We start from the raw sequence: 14,929 nt of genomic DNA on the forward strand, positions 1-14,929 counted from the left end.
TGTGTAGCTACAAGAATTTGAATATAATACAGTTGATTCTCCCATGATATTGCACAAGGCAAATTAGAGAATATAGGGAATATTAATTTGATTCATTTCACAGAAACTGTTTTCAGTGCACTCACTTTCCCACGCCCATCGTGCTTAATCCAATTAACTTTCTCTTCCATCCCCCTCTTAAATAAAAACATTCCACAAAATTAGCTGTACTTCTGTATCCGTAGAAGCTGGTATACTTGTGTAGTTAATATTTACCTCAGAGGTCAAATCTCTGATTTCTATTTGACTTGCCAGGTGCAAAGTCACAGTCATTTGAGTAGCAATATATTTAAAGGAAAATCTAGATTTTGCCTGCACTTGCTTTCAGTGACAATAGTTATGAATACCTATGTCTATATTCATATTGGAAACTTGTCAGACTGAAATTAGATTCTACTCTGGCACTGCTTGGAGAGGATAAAATTACAGCATGGCCAAATGAAAAGAAAATGCTCTAACAAGTGGGTGATTTACTCTGCCAGCTTACCACCCATGCAGTAAAGACAGAAAACATATCCTGAGTTATTGTTCTGATGCTGTACGTTTGTGCTTGGAAAGCTTTTGCCGGCGGTGTTCCATGGGAGGTCAGTACTCAGCCCCTTGGCTTTTGCAACAATGATATGGAAGGGGTATTAGTAGGCAGGGAATCATGGGTTTGCGCCTCTGGTGGACTGTGTCTTTTCCAGAGCGCAAGCCTGGGCGGGGAGATTTGAAGAACCGGCTGTGCCCATACAGCGGGCTCCCCCTCTCCACATCACTGATGTAGTCCAAAGGAAGGGCAAGCGCTGGTACATCTTGGCACCAGTGTTGTCACAGAGGTTGCTAGAGTGAAGTTGTAAACAACATCAAACTGCCTTAAGGACCCTGGCTCTGGATTTCTTCCTCAGGTGGGTATGGCCACAAGGCAGTGAAGGTCTAAAATCAGAGTTTTCCTTCTCCTAGGCAGCTGCCATCCAAGGCTGACGTGTCCCACCTGCCTGAAGCAACTGGTTTTGAGGCACCAGTGGTCCAGCTTTGCCCCTTCTCTTGTCAGTAGAAACAGTTCCGCCGGGCCTAGTAGCTAAGCCACAGGTGAAGGCCGAGAGTTGGACTTGGTTGTCAGAGGCCGTTAGAGACGCACGCAATTTGGAGCATTTTATAGGTAGTGGGAGCTTATCCCCACTACCACCCCTGGCTATGACAACCTTAGGAATCTAGAAGGGGTATGATAAATATATTTGCAGATGATGCAAAATGATTGAATAGATGGAAATGGGGAGGAATGCTTTAAACCTTAGGAGAGGACACAGATAGTCTGGCCAGTTGGGCTGAAAGGTGAATGGAATTTATTATGGAGAAGTGTGAGGCAATTCATGTGCGGAGTACGTCAAGGCAAGAGAACTGGCAGAACCTTGCATGTTGAAGAGGAGCAAATGGACTATTGAGTAGATGTCCACACAACCTTAAAGGAATTAGGAAAGTCAATAAAGTGGTTAAAATGCACATGGATGTGTTCCTACATTAGATGAGGCATTGAGTTTAAGAACAGGGAAATTTTGTTGGACCTGTATGCAACATTACTTAGGCTGCAGTTTGAACACTGTGTACAATTTGAATTGTCACATAATAGGAAGAATATGATTGTTCCAGAAAGGATGCATTGGCGACTTATGAGAATTTTCTCAGTGTCGGAAAATTAATGTATTGACATAAGTTTGTTTTCTTTGGAATCGGGAAGATAGAGGGAAGATATGATGTAAAAACAATTTGAGGGCCTAAATAGAATAAATTGTTAAGACCCACTTCCCTTAACAAGGGATCAAAAACTAGGGATGTAGATGTAAAATTGTTGGTAGAAGGATGTTGAGGAGATGAGAGAACTATTTTTTCAGAAGAGATTCATAGTTGAGACAGAATTCTCATACAGTACTTGGAAGTGTACGTGAGGACTGTGACCTGGTGTTAGAAGATGGGATTAGACTGGGTAGCACATTTTACCTGCCACGAGTAGATGATTACTTCCTGTGTTTAAGTTTACACTGACGTTCAGAGATTATGCTCATAAATGTTACTGGTTATCAACTTCTGATTTAAATGTCCATTAACCCAAGGAATGAAAAAACAATTATCAATCAAAATTGTTGATGTAAAAATGGTGCTGAGTATCTCTGATAGCTGAAAACATTTGGAATGTGCCTGAGTTAGGTGTGATGTGATGTTCAAATGACTGATTACCAGTGATACACAGATTTTTTAATTACTTTATAGTATTACAAGTAGCTGAAATATAACCCAGAGAAGGCCATGTGAGGCAATTCTGAGTGCAGCCAGAGACAGAATTGGATACGAGACGGATATGTCAGAGTTTTCATGCCATTCCTGCTATAAAGTGGAACCTGGGAGCATAAATGGCAGTTAATATTTCACACCCTAATGTGCTCAATGCCTTTTACGGGTTATTTGAAAGGGAGAATAACACCACACTTGTGTGCAACCTCACAGCATCTAGCAACCCTGTAATCTCTGTCTCAGAGGCCAATGTTAGAACCTTCTGAAAGAGAACCCAGTGGTGTCGCTGACCAGGTACGGAAAACTTGCACTGACTGTCTGGCTGAAGGGTTCAAGGACTTCCTCAGCCTCTGCAGTCTGAGGTTTCTATCTGCTTCAAGAGGGCAGCAATCATACCGGTGCTCATGAATAACAGGGTGAGTTGCCTCAACAACTATGGCCCGCTAGCACTCGCACCTACTGTGATGAAGTACTTTGAGCGGTTGTTTATCACTAGAATCAACTCCTCCAGAGCTAAGATTTAGACTTGCTGCAATATGCCTACTGCTGCAACAGTTCTAGAGTGGACAAAATCACAATGGCTCTTCACTCTACTTTGGAGCACCAATAGAAAAAGATACATCAGGCTGTTTATTGCAGCTCAGCATTCAATGCCATTACCCTACAGTTTTAATTGCCAAGCTTGTAAACCTTCCCACAGAAATTCCATCTGCAACTTGATCCTTGCTTTCCTTATTGGAAGACCACAGTTAGTGCAGATTGGAAATACCATCTCCTCCCTGTTGACAATATACACAGGGACACTTCACTTAAACAACTGCTCTACTCTGTCTATACTCACGACTCTGTCCTAAGCACAGCTCAACTGTAAAATATAACACTGCTGATGACATCATTGTTGTTGGTAGAATCTCAGATGGTGACAAAGAGACATACAGGAATGAGACAAATTGGCTAGCTGAGTGGTGTTGCAACAATGACTGCACACTCATTGCCATCAAGGCTAAAAAACTGATTGTGGATTTCGGAAAGGGGAAGTCAGGAGAACACACTCCTGTCCCTGTTGAGGGATCATCAGTGGTCAGGATGAGTAGCTTCAAGTTCCTATGTGTAAACATATCAGAGGATCTACCCTGGGCCTAACACATTGATGCAATCACGAAGATGGCACGCTGGTGGTTCTATTTCATTAACAGTTTGAGATTTCATACGTCACCAAAGTCTTACAAATTCCTGCAGATGTACTGTGGAGAGCATTGTCACTGGCTGCATCACAGCCTGATATGGAGCCTCCCATCAACAGTCACAAGAGGCTGCAGAGGGATATAAATTTAGCCAGCTCCATTAAGGCACAACATTCCCCACCAATGACTTCTTCAAGACATGATGCTCAGGAAGGCAGCATCCACCATTAAAGTCCTTCACCATCAGGGCATCCTTCTCCTCTTTACTACCATCAGGGAGGAGGTACAGGAAACTGAACACTGACAATCAGTGATTCAGGAACATCTTCTTCCCTTCCATCATCAGATGTCTTAATAGTCCATGAACCCATGAACACCACCTTGTATTCCTTTTCTTTGCATGATTTATTTATTCTTGAAATTTATAATTTTTAATATCTTTCTATTGTATTGGTACCACAAAACCACAGATTTCATGTCATATTTCAGTGATAATAAATCTGATTCAAGACTAAAGGCATATGTGTTACTGGCAGGCTTAACATTTATTGCCTTTTCCTTATTGCCATTGAGAAAATGTGATGAGTTGCAATCACAAAATGCTGCAGTCCTCCTGTAAGGCATCCCATAGAATCCCAACGTGTAGATCCAGTGATGTCCAGTTTCCCTGACATGATGGTGAAACTAAACCAATAAAATATGATTGCATGGGGACTATTCACGCCAGTCCATTGCAAATCCTTCAAAAGCCTAATAGTAGCAATTTTTAACTGCTGAGTTACTTATTCCACAGTAGTGGCTGTGCTTGCAATATTCCATCATTGGATCATGCTGGTCACTTAGGGTGAATTAGAGACCTCTGGATAAGAGGCAAGGACAGAGCAATCAGCAAAATACTAACTGCCACCAAGTCCTCAGAGACATCATGTCCTACTTGGACTGCTCTAATGAACAAATGTCCTCAGTTTTTTCCAAGACTTTTATTGATGAGGTATGTGACATTCTGTATGATAACATTCCTCTGTTGATTGCCTTCTGCTCTTCTCTGTAAAAGTCAAGGTCATATTGACTGCCAACTTTTTCACACAAGACTTTTCTAAATGAAAGCAGCAGATCCCCGACACATCTAATGGATTGGTTGCTCATAGCTGTGTCACAGAGTACTCCCAGGCATTGTGTTTCCTTTTTCATCTAAACCATTTCATCTGTACTTTGATTTTAGTCAGAAACTATTGGCATCTTGAACCTCGCCATTTGTTGGTGCTGCTGGCTCCCCATAAGAACTGGAAGCCATTGACTCTACTCTTTATAACTTGGATGATTTTGCAAACAGAAGTTTACACTCACAATGTGAAGCTGATTATGGGCCATGAATGAAAGAAATCCTTCATGGTTAATTCCACAGTTAAGTGATCACCTCTGCTCAGAGGGATGGATCTGGGGACATGGGCTACCCTTTACTTGCTTGTCTCCTTACATAAGTGCAATATCCAACCCCAGCCGTAGACCTGAGAGCCACATAGCTACCATGATGCAGGTGAAAAACATCCTTGGACTTCTTAAGAAGGAATTTGTTCCTTGCATCAGTCTGTAGGTACCCTGCAGTCTGTAGGCCTTATAGATGCACTGACTTCATCCACAACACGCTGGAGGAACTCAGCAGGTCGGGCAGCATCCGTGGAAAAGATCGGTTGACGTTTCAGGCGTGGCGAAGTGTTCCGGCCCGAAACGTTGACCGATCTTTTCCACGGATGCTGCCCGACCTGCTGAGTTCCTCCAGCGTGTTGTGAGTGTTGCTTTGACCCCAGCATCTGCAGATTATTTTGTGCCACTGACTTCATCCTGCAGAATGACATAACATGACATAAAATCAAAGATAGTCATTGGTCCCAGAGCAAGGAAAGTCAAATCTCAAGATGGAGTTTCAAGAGCTGCTGCAAGTGAAACAGGAGGAAAAAGAAGACAACCAAGGGATGTTCTGCACAGCATCCACCATCTCATCTCCCAGATATGAGGAGGAGTGAAGGAATATTGATTACTGAACTTATTGGAAGAGATACATTTCTTCAAAGCAGCCTGTGAAATCATGGTCTTCGATAGAACGCCAGGGATCCTCTCCATATTCCAATTGTTGCCACTAACATCAAACACCAATTATAATCTGTTGAGGCAGCCCAAAAGCTGGATAAAAATTCCTCACACTTGCTTTGTAAGAATGCCTGCACAAATTATAACATGAATAAATAAATCCCTGATCCAGCTCTTGCTGCAATAACTCAATTTCCTCATAGATAGATAGACAGATTATTAATCCCAAAGGTAATTACAGTGTCACAGTAGCATTGCAAGTGCACAGATATACAAATATTAGAAGAGCAGAAAGAAAGAATAAAGAATAAGTTACCTCAAGCAGTCCAACAGGAGGGGGGTCATCACTTATTGCCAATTTACTTACTAAACTCAGACCTCTGCTTAACTCTGTGAGTGTAAGTAGTGTTGAGCAGATCACCCAGACGTAGCTTGTGAAGAAATGAAAGCACATTTCACATTGCTCCACTGAGTAAGGATTCTCAATCCACAGGAAAACTACTGTAACCACGTCTTGCCAATCTTCTTGCGTCATACCTGGTGGGACTCCACTCCCTATGACATATGACCTTTCACCTAGCACATACCTCATTGATCGGAGCTTGCTTCTGTCTCTGGGTGAATTTACTTGCTGTGCAATGTCGTGCCAGGAGTTGCACTAAATCATGTGAGGTCTCTTTAGATATTGCATGTTCCATTCTGGTGACTACTTCTGGGTGTGAACCATTCTAATAGTGTTTCACACAAGATTCAGTATATTGTTTTCTTTTTTGGGAAATCTACCAGCAGCATTAAATACAATGCTAATTCATGAAGGACTTGAGAGATGAGATGGAGGGTGGATGTTTTCCCTTGGTCACAATTCCAGGTCTGGGCGCACATATTAAGGAGAATGGTAGACCACTTAGGACAGGGATGAGGAGAAACCTCTTCATTCTTTGCCCAGGAAGGCTGTGCAGGCTCAGTCATTCAGTTCATTCTAATCACTTTCATAGATTGCTGAACATAGCAGAATTAATATACAGTATATAGGAAGAACAGTGGAAGAATAGAGGTGAGGTAGATGATTGGCCTGGAACTTAATGAATGATGGAACAGGCTGAAGGCATCAGATGGGCTACTTTTCTCCTATTTCTTATTTCATTTAATTAACATGTTCTTACTGAATTGAAATGTTCAAAGTTCTGACAGGGATCAACAAGCAGGGAAAATGCTTGTTCTGGCTGGAAGGTTTAGAACAAGAGGTCAAAACATCAGGATAGAGGGTAGGATATTTACAATGGAGAGAAGGAGATATTTCTTCAACCCCAAAAAGATGCTGAGGCTCTTTCCTGTATTTGGTCAGGTAGAGATCAATGGATTTTTAGTTATTAAAGGATTTTAGAATTAGTGGGTAACGTGCCTGCTGCTCATCAATTTTAATATATTTCTAACGTTTAAAGACATGCAAAGAAAACTTGACTCATATCTTCAATATTCTATTAGTTTGTTTCTATCCAAAAGCTTTTTTTCTAGTGCTAATTAGTTCTCCCAATTATTTTGCTCCATTTATCCTTATCTTTCCCGTGCTGCCTTAATTTGCCCACCCTATGCTAAATTTGTTTAAACCTCCATCCACAGCGAACAAGTGAACCATCCAGTAAGGATATTAGTCCCTGCTCTGTGGAGGTAAACCCATCCAGTTTGTACAAGCCCTATCCTGCTCGGAACTAGTCATAATACAGCAGGAACCTAAACCCTTACTCCTGCACCTTTTTTCCAGCTGTGCACTTTTTTCTGGTATCCTCTCCTGTACTTACTAGTGCATGGTATGGTAGCTACAGTAAATAATCCAGATCGACACCTGTTGAAATCTTATGTCTCAAACTGCTTACTAAATCCTTAAAAACCTTCTTCAGTTTCTCATCCCATTTGATAGGTCTTGCATCCCTATCAATAAGACCATGTTCCCCAGTGAAAGTGTACACCCTGAAATCAGGGAGGCAATGTATTGTCCTGAAATCTCTTCTGCAAGCACTGATGACCTTCGCTGTTTCCCTAACTATAGAATGACTATTGCTATCTTCTTATTAGGAACAATTTTCTGCTTATCTTCTTCTTTGCTGAACCCTTTGGTTAAAGTCATCATGTGAAGAAAATCATGTGAGAGAATAGGACACATCAGGTGTGACAGTGGAAAATCGTGTATGGAACCGGAAGAGATAGCAGAGGTACTTAATGAATAATTTGCTTCAGTATTCACTGGGATTGGACGAGATGTAACCCAGGCTACTGTGGGAGGTGATGGAGGAGATTGCTGAGCCTCTGGTGATGATATTTGCATCATCAATGGGGAGTGGAGGGGTTCCGGGAGATTGGAGAGTTGCGAATTTTGTTCCCTTATTCAAGAAAGGAAGTAGAGATAGCCCAGGAAATTATAGACCAGTGAGTCTTACTTCAGTGGTTGGTAAGTTGATGGAAAAGATCCTGAGAGGCAGGATTTATGAACATTTGGAGAGGCATACTGTAATATGATTAGGAATAGTCAGCATGGCTTTGTCGAAGGCAGGTCGTGACTTACAAGCCTGATTGAATTTTTTGAGGATGTAACTAATACATTGATGAAGATAGAGCAGTAGATGTAGTGTATATAGATCTCAGCAAGGTATTTGATAAGATACCCCATGCAAGGTTTGTTGAGAAAGTAAGGAGGCATGGGTTCTAAGGGGACATTGCTTTGTGGATCCAGATTTAGCTTGCCCACAGAAGGCAAAGAGTGGTTGTAGACGGGTCATATTCTGCATGGAGGTCGGTTTCCAGCGGTGTGCCTCAGGGATCTGTTCTGGGACCCCTTCTCTTCGTGATTTTTATAAATGACCTGGATGAGGAACCGCAGGGATGGGTTAGTGACTTTGCTGATGACACAAAGGTTGGGGGTGCTGTGGATAGTGTGGAGGGCCATCAGAGGTTACAGTGGGACATCGATAGGATGCAAAATTGGGTTGAGAAGTTGCAGATGGAGTTCAACCTGGAAAAGTGTGAGGTGGTCCATTTTGGTAGGTCAAATATGATGGCAGAATATAATATTAATGGCAAGACTCTTGGCAATGTGGAGGATCGGAGGGATCTTGGGGTCGGAGCCCATAGGACACTCAAAGCAGGTTGACTGTGTGGTTAAGAAGGCATACGGAGCATTGGCCTTCATCAATCACGGGATTGAGTTTAGGAGCCAAAATATAATGTTGCAGCTATATAGGACCCTGGTCAAACCCCACTTGTAGTACTGTGCTCAGTTCTGGTCACCTCACTACAGGAAGGGTGTGGAAACTATAGAAAGGGTGCAGAGAAGATTTACAAGGATGTTTCCTGGATTGGGGAGCATGCTTTATGACACTAGGTTGAGTGAACTTGGCCTTTTCTCCCTGGAGCGACAGAGGATGAGAGGTGATCTGATAGAAGTGCATAAAATGATGAGAAGCATTGATCGTGTGGATAGTCAAAGGCTTTTTGCCAGGGCTGAAGTGGCTAATATGAGAGGGCACTGTTTTAAGGTGCCTGGAAATAGGTACAGAGGAGATGTCAGGGGTAAGTTTTTTACACAGAGAGTGGTGAGTGCGTGGAATGGGCAGCCGGTGACGGTGGTGGAGGTGGATACAATAGGGTCTTTTAAGACACTCCTGGATAGGTACATGGAGCTTAGAAAAATTGAGGGCTGTGGGTAACCGTAGGTAATTTCTAAAGTAAGTACATGTTCGGCACAGCATTGTAGGCCGAAGGGCCTGTATTGTACTTTAGGTTTTCTATGTTCTATGTTCTATGTCCGCAGTGTCTCTAGACAGATAAAATCCACACTGTAATGCAAGAAACAGCTCCTTTGTCACCAGGATGAAGTGGTTAAGAAGGACCCCAAGTGATAATATTCCAAATGATGGCTTGCCTATGGGGAGATCCCTCTATAATTGATACAGATTGATCTCCTTTCTTGTAGAGAGTTAGGATTACAGCATCCATATCTCCATATCTCCATTTGAGATATGGAGGATGAAATAGCGGATTTGTGGCTAAAACGCTTGGGATTTTTGTGGTGATGCTCTCTGACCCATGAAATCTTGTTTCTTTGAGTTGAGATATAGGTTTCATGACTTCTTGTCTATTCTGCAGTGGCAGTGTGCCTCTCCTGAGTAGGTTGGAACAAAGGTCACTCTCACCAAAGACAGAGTTGCAATTTGGCTGGTCTTCTTGCCTTCATTGACTGTTTCTCTTGTTTTGATAATTCATCCCTATTCTTGTCTCTTCTTAGGGTTCTTGGCTCTCCGTTTTTAGCACTTCCCAGGGAAGTTGCCTCTAAAATAAAGATTGTTTAGAGAGCTAGAAGCCCTCAGCACCCTCCTGAACTATCAATATCCTCTCTTCTGCCTCTCTGACAGTCACCCATCCCTTCTCTTCCTGTACTTGATGGAACTGGATACATATAGTTGTCCCATTACCTATTAGTGAGCTTTCCCAATGAGTGTCACCTTGTTGCAAATGCACCTCCAATATAAATGCCTATTCCCAAATAAAAGTTTTGATACATTGAGCAGATAAGTACATCAGTTACAGTTTCTCTGACACACCAAAAATTGGTGACAACTGCCATTAAAGAACACGAATGATGCACCATTAGAGTACAATCTTCAAATTGGTCATTGTTGTTTAAACCATATTTCACTCTAATTCTCAATTTTTTTTCTTACAGTGGGAAAGCTAAAATGTTTGAGGTTATTATGGAAACAATTGAGTATGATTTTCCAGCATTTGTTGGAAAACTCTTCAGTTATGCTTCAAATCCGGGGCTGATTCTACCTGGGATCTTACTTATGGTGTAAGTTTTGTTTTCCTTTCAGCAAACAAAAAACTCTAATCACCCAAATAATTATGGTCTTCCTGTCCCATGGTTTGATTAACGGTACAGAGCTTAAAATTAAATTTAATTTTGTACAATTGCAAAATATAATATAAATCATATTAAATGCACTTTTTTTGCTTTAATGGGTTATCAAAAGAGTAAGTATATTCAGCTGTAGGTCTGGGGCATATTCATAGACAAAAATCTAATATCAAAATTATATATATACAGTATGTTTTTGAGTTTAAAAATTGATATGAAATAGATGCACATTGTTGCATGAAGTATGAGTGAATTTCTCTCTGGTCCTCATGAAACTAATTTTATGGATATGGATTTTCAGTCCTTCAGATAAGCATTTCAAGGTACACTTGTTTTACTTTTTAAATAATGTTTTGTTGATGCTATAAAATTTAGTATAATTGATTTTTTAATCTTTATTCTGCACTCTGCAAAATCTTTAAAAATCGATCCTCATTTGCTGCTGGTTGTTTGCTGTTCAGTCATTATGAAAAAATCAGTGTTGATATATCTTTACTGCAATTTTGAATAGAGTAAAGAAGATGCTAATGTATACTGTAAACTATAAGGTATATTTTTAATAAAATATATTATTTATTTATTAAGCACCATGACATCTGATTGCCTTTCAACCTGTGTTTAATTGCAGTTTAGGCATATACTACCTTAATGCTACCTCAAAAACATACAAAGCAGCAAATCTGGAACTAAAAAAGAAGATGCAAATGGTAAGTTCATATTGAAAAGTAGTCACTGAGGGGAATGCACAGTTATTATGTAAACTTGGAAATACATAGTTTTTCATATATGCTTTACATAGAGAAGGAGGTCTAGAAATTCTTAGAGGTAGAAATACATCTTCTCATGGCATGCACCAAGTACGCAGTGTATCCATTTTATTGTGCACTTGTAAAGTTTGGTTCCATTCTGCACAGCCAAAATATGTTGGTAGGATTTTCATAAAAAAAGGTGCATGATTGTAATCTGCACGCCTTGTCGGGAATAAGGCCAATTTATCTCAGCCACTCCAAATCAGCCCTTCAGGAAACACAGTTCGTTGTTGGTAGACAGAAGCAACCTATAACATAGATGTTCCAGAAAGCGGAGGTTAGAGAGGCCATGAAAAGAGCACTGAGGTTCTCAGAAAGACACTGGAATGGCCATTTAAATGGCATCTAAATTTACAAGAAATACACACACAAAATGCTGGTGGAACGCAGCAGGCCAGGCAGCATCTATAGGAAGAAGCATAGTCGACGTTTCAGGCTGAGACCCTTCATCATGACTAACTGAAAGAAGAGATAGTAAGAAAACTCATTTTTACACCTTTCTTTGTGATTGCCACATGACAAGTCACTTTCTGGACCAGAGTTCTTTACTTCAGGCCAGGAGGACTTCTGTAGTGTGTGGCATGGCATTAGATGTGGAACTATAGATGGTATGAACAAGTGGCTGAACCATTTTATTAACAGGCATGAATTTTCCAAGTATGATTTACTGAGGGTTACTTCAATTCCTGATTGGATTGAAAATAAAATACTATGCAATCCAACTTCTGCCTGCACATGGCTAGCATGAGAGGGCATAGTTTTAAGGTGCTTGGAAGTTGGTACAGAGGAGATGTCAGGGGTAAGTTTTTTACGCAGAGAGTGGTGAGTGCGTGGAATGGGCTGCCAACAACAGTGGTGGAGACGGAAACAATAGGGTCTTTTAAGAGACTCCTGGATAGGTACATGGAGCTTAGAAAAATAGAGGGCTATGGGTGAGTCTAAGTAGTGCTAAGGTAAGGACATGTTTTGCACAGCTTTGCGGGCCGAAGGGCCTGTATTGTGCGGTAGGTTTTCTATCTTTCACTCTTTCTATGGCTGTTGAAGTCACTTAAGATGCTCTGCTAGAAAAAAAACAACTAAATATTAATAAACCCTGCATAGAAGTTAATAAAGTATATTGTCCTGTATTTTAAAACAATAACATTCCTCCTGTGTAACAAGGCTAACATCTCAGTGTTGTGTTGCATTTTTAAATATAATCATACCCCACAATGAAATGTTGCTAAATATGGTGCGATTCTTTTCTATTAAAAAAGCAACGTGAAGAGCAAAAGAATAGAAGGAACAATAAAAATACTGTCAATCCAATGTTGCAAGATTTAGAAGATCTTTTACCAAAGAGAACAAATCCTAGCAAACTTGAAACAGGTGGGAGCTGATGACATTGTTTAATGTGTGACCTAATTTTAGTAAAATATGTAGCTTAAAAAGACACTGGCATTTAAGTCTTTATTCAGGAATTATACTAAATAGTGTAATTTGATTGATATTTTACTAGTAAAATAACTTCACTTTATAAATGTGAATCTAGTTGCTTAAAACATACACTCATTGGCACTTTATTAGATACAGCTACTCATTAATGCAAATATCTAATCAGCCAATCATGTGGTAGCAACTCAATGTATAAAAGCATGGTCAAGAAGTTCAAACATTGTTCAGATCAAACGTCAGAATGGGTAAGAAATGTATTCTCATTGACTTTGACTGTGGAATGAGTGTTGGTGCCAGACAGGGTGGTTTGAGGATCTCAGAAATTGCTGATCCCCTGGGATTTTCACACACATCAGTCTCTACAGTTTACAGAGAATGGTGTGAAAAACACACAAAAAAAATCCAGTGAGTAGCAGTTCTGTGGGCAAAAATGCCTTGTTAATGAGAGAGGTCCGAAGAGAATGGTCAGACTGGTTCAAGCTGACAGGAAGGTGAAAGTAACACAAATAACCATGCATTACAACAGTAGTGTGTAGAAAAGCATCTGAATGCACAACACATCAGACTTTGGAGTGGATTGACTACAGAAATGCCTAATAATGTGCCCACTGGGTTTCAATTCTTAATTAAGATCTGCTGAACTTTACCCTTGCATTCAGTTCTATGTGAAGTTCCTATTTGTTCCACCTAAATATCACAACAGTTTCAAATAAGATGTATAACCGTGGCTGGTTAGCCTTAGGATTACAACTGGCTCGATCCTGATAAACAATATGCATCTGCTTGTTGCTGGGATTGTATTTTCTGTCACCGAATGTGTATCCAATCACTCAGAGGGTATCCTCAGAAAGTAAAGTGATTTGGCCTGCCTTGTTCCCTAACCTAACTTCTGCCCCACTGTTGGTAGTTTGCCAGTCCAAGCCATGACTATTTTAAAGGGATCACATACTTTCTGATAATTGCCCCTACTACATATATGATTTGGGATATCTGTAGGAGAACAGGCGGCAGTAGTTTAGTCTGTCAGAAGTGTTCATTTCTTCAAGTTTGAGGATATTCATGGAAGGGGAACAGGCAGCAAATGTTTAGTCTGTCAAAGACATTCATTTATTTAAGTTTACATCACATAGCTATGATGCTGATATGAACTTCAAAATTACAATGCTATCATCATCAGTTTTATTATTTGGTATAAAGTTTATAAGATTTTAAAAGAATATTGCTGATGCTTTCCTGCTAAAAGTACTTTACAGAAGAACCTAGTTTAATTTGCAGTGACTTGCAAGTTTTCACAATCACGTTCCATCCTGGAGTAAAATGGAAATAGTTTCATGTAAATGGTACTGATAAAAAGAGCTAACCTATTAATTTCGAGGCTCTTTTACATATTAATGTTATCTAATGTTTCTGTGTCATAATTAATTGTATAATTTATCAGGAATATACATGAGCTGGCTCTGTTGAGCAAACAGATATTTTCCTCTTGAAGTTGAAAGTGCCTACCTTTACCCATGAGCAGGTCACAATAGACTTTTAATAGAGGCTGTCATGCAATATAAAGAAACTACAAATCTTTTCACTGTGGTCAGCAAAATGAAATCAGAGGTACAATTCCAGGTTTTTATTTCCAGATGGAAATACAGTTGTTATATATTTGTTTTCCTTTCAGATAAAATTATTTAACATTTACCAGACCTTCAAAATAGTTTACATTTTTGTTATCCTCTTTCACTTCCTTTGTTTTCCCCTGTGCTTCTCAATGAGTCATTAAAGTTTTGACATTTCTTTTGTAGTTCTGATACTAAGCACAGGAGATTTTGTAGATGCTGGAATCTAGAGCAACACAAAATGCTGGAGGAGCTCAGCTAGTCAGGAAGCATCTATGGAGCTGACGATTTGGGCAGAGACCCTTTATCAGGGAGGAATCTAGAATTAGAAGTGGGGAGAGCAGAAGTGAATACAAGCTGGCAAGTGATAACTGAAACCAGATAAGGGAGAAGGTGGGTGAGTGGGGCAGAGGGTATGAAGTAAGGTTATTATCACTGATGTAAAGGGCTGAAGAAGGAATCTGATAAGAGAGGACAGTAGACCATGGGAGAAAGGAAAGAAGGAGAGGCACCAGAGGGAGGTGATGGGCAGGTGAGGAAAAGAGAAGGAGTAAGAGGGAACCAGAATGAGGAATGGAAAAACGACAGAAG

At 40.3% G+C, this 14,929-nt stretch overlaps 1 protein-coding gene across 1 annotated transcript in view; it reads left to right on the forward strand.

The window, feature by feature from the left end:
* Positions 1-14,929, forward strand: part of LOC134357326 (transmembrane channel-like protein 2-A) — a 53,852-nt gene that overhangs the window by 26,379 nt on the left and 12,544 nt on the right. The window contains exons 14-16 of the mRNA XM_063068740.1: positions 10,297-10,422; positions 11,117-11,195; positions 12,554-12,665. Of these exons, the coding sequence (XP_062924810.1) occupies positions 10,297-10,422; positions 11,117-11,195; positions 12,554-12,665 (317 nt within the window). The remainder of the gene's footprint in view (positions 1-10,296; positions 10,423-11,116; positions 11,196-12,553; positions 12,666-14,929) is intronic.

This window comes from Mobula hypostoma, chromosome 16 (assembly GCF_963921235.1).
Source record: "Mobula hypostoma chromosome 16, sMobHyp1.1, whole genome shotgun sequence".
Classification (NCBI taxonomy): Eukaryota; Metazoa; Chordata; class Chondrichthyes; order Myliobatiformes; family Myliobatidae; genus Mobula; species Mobula hypostoma.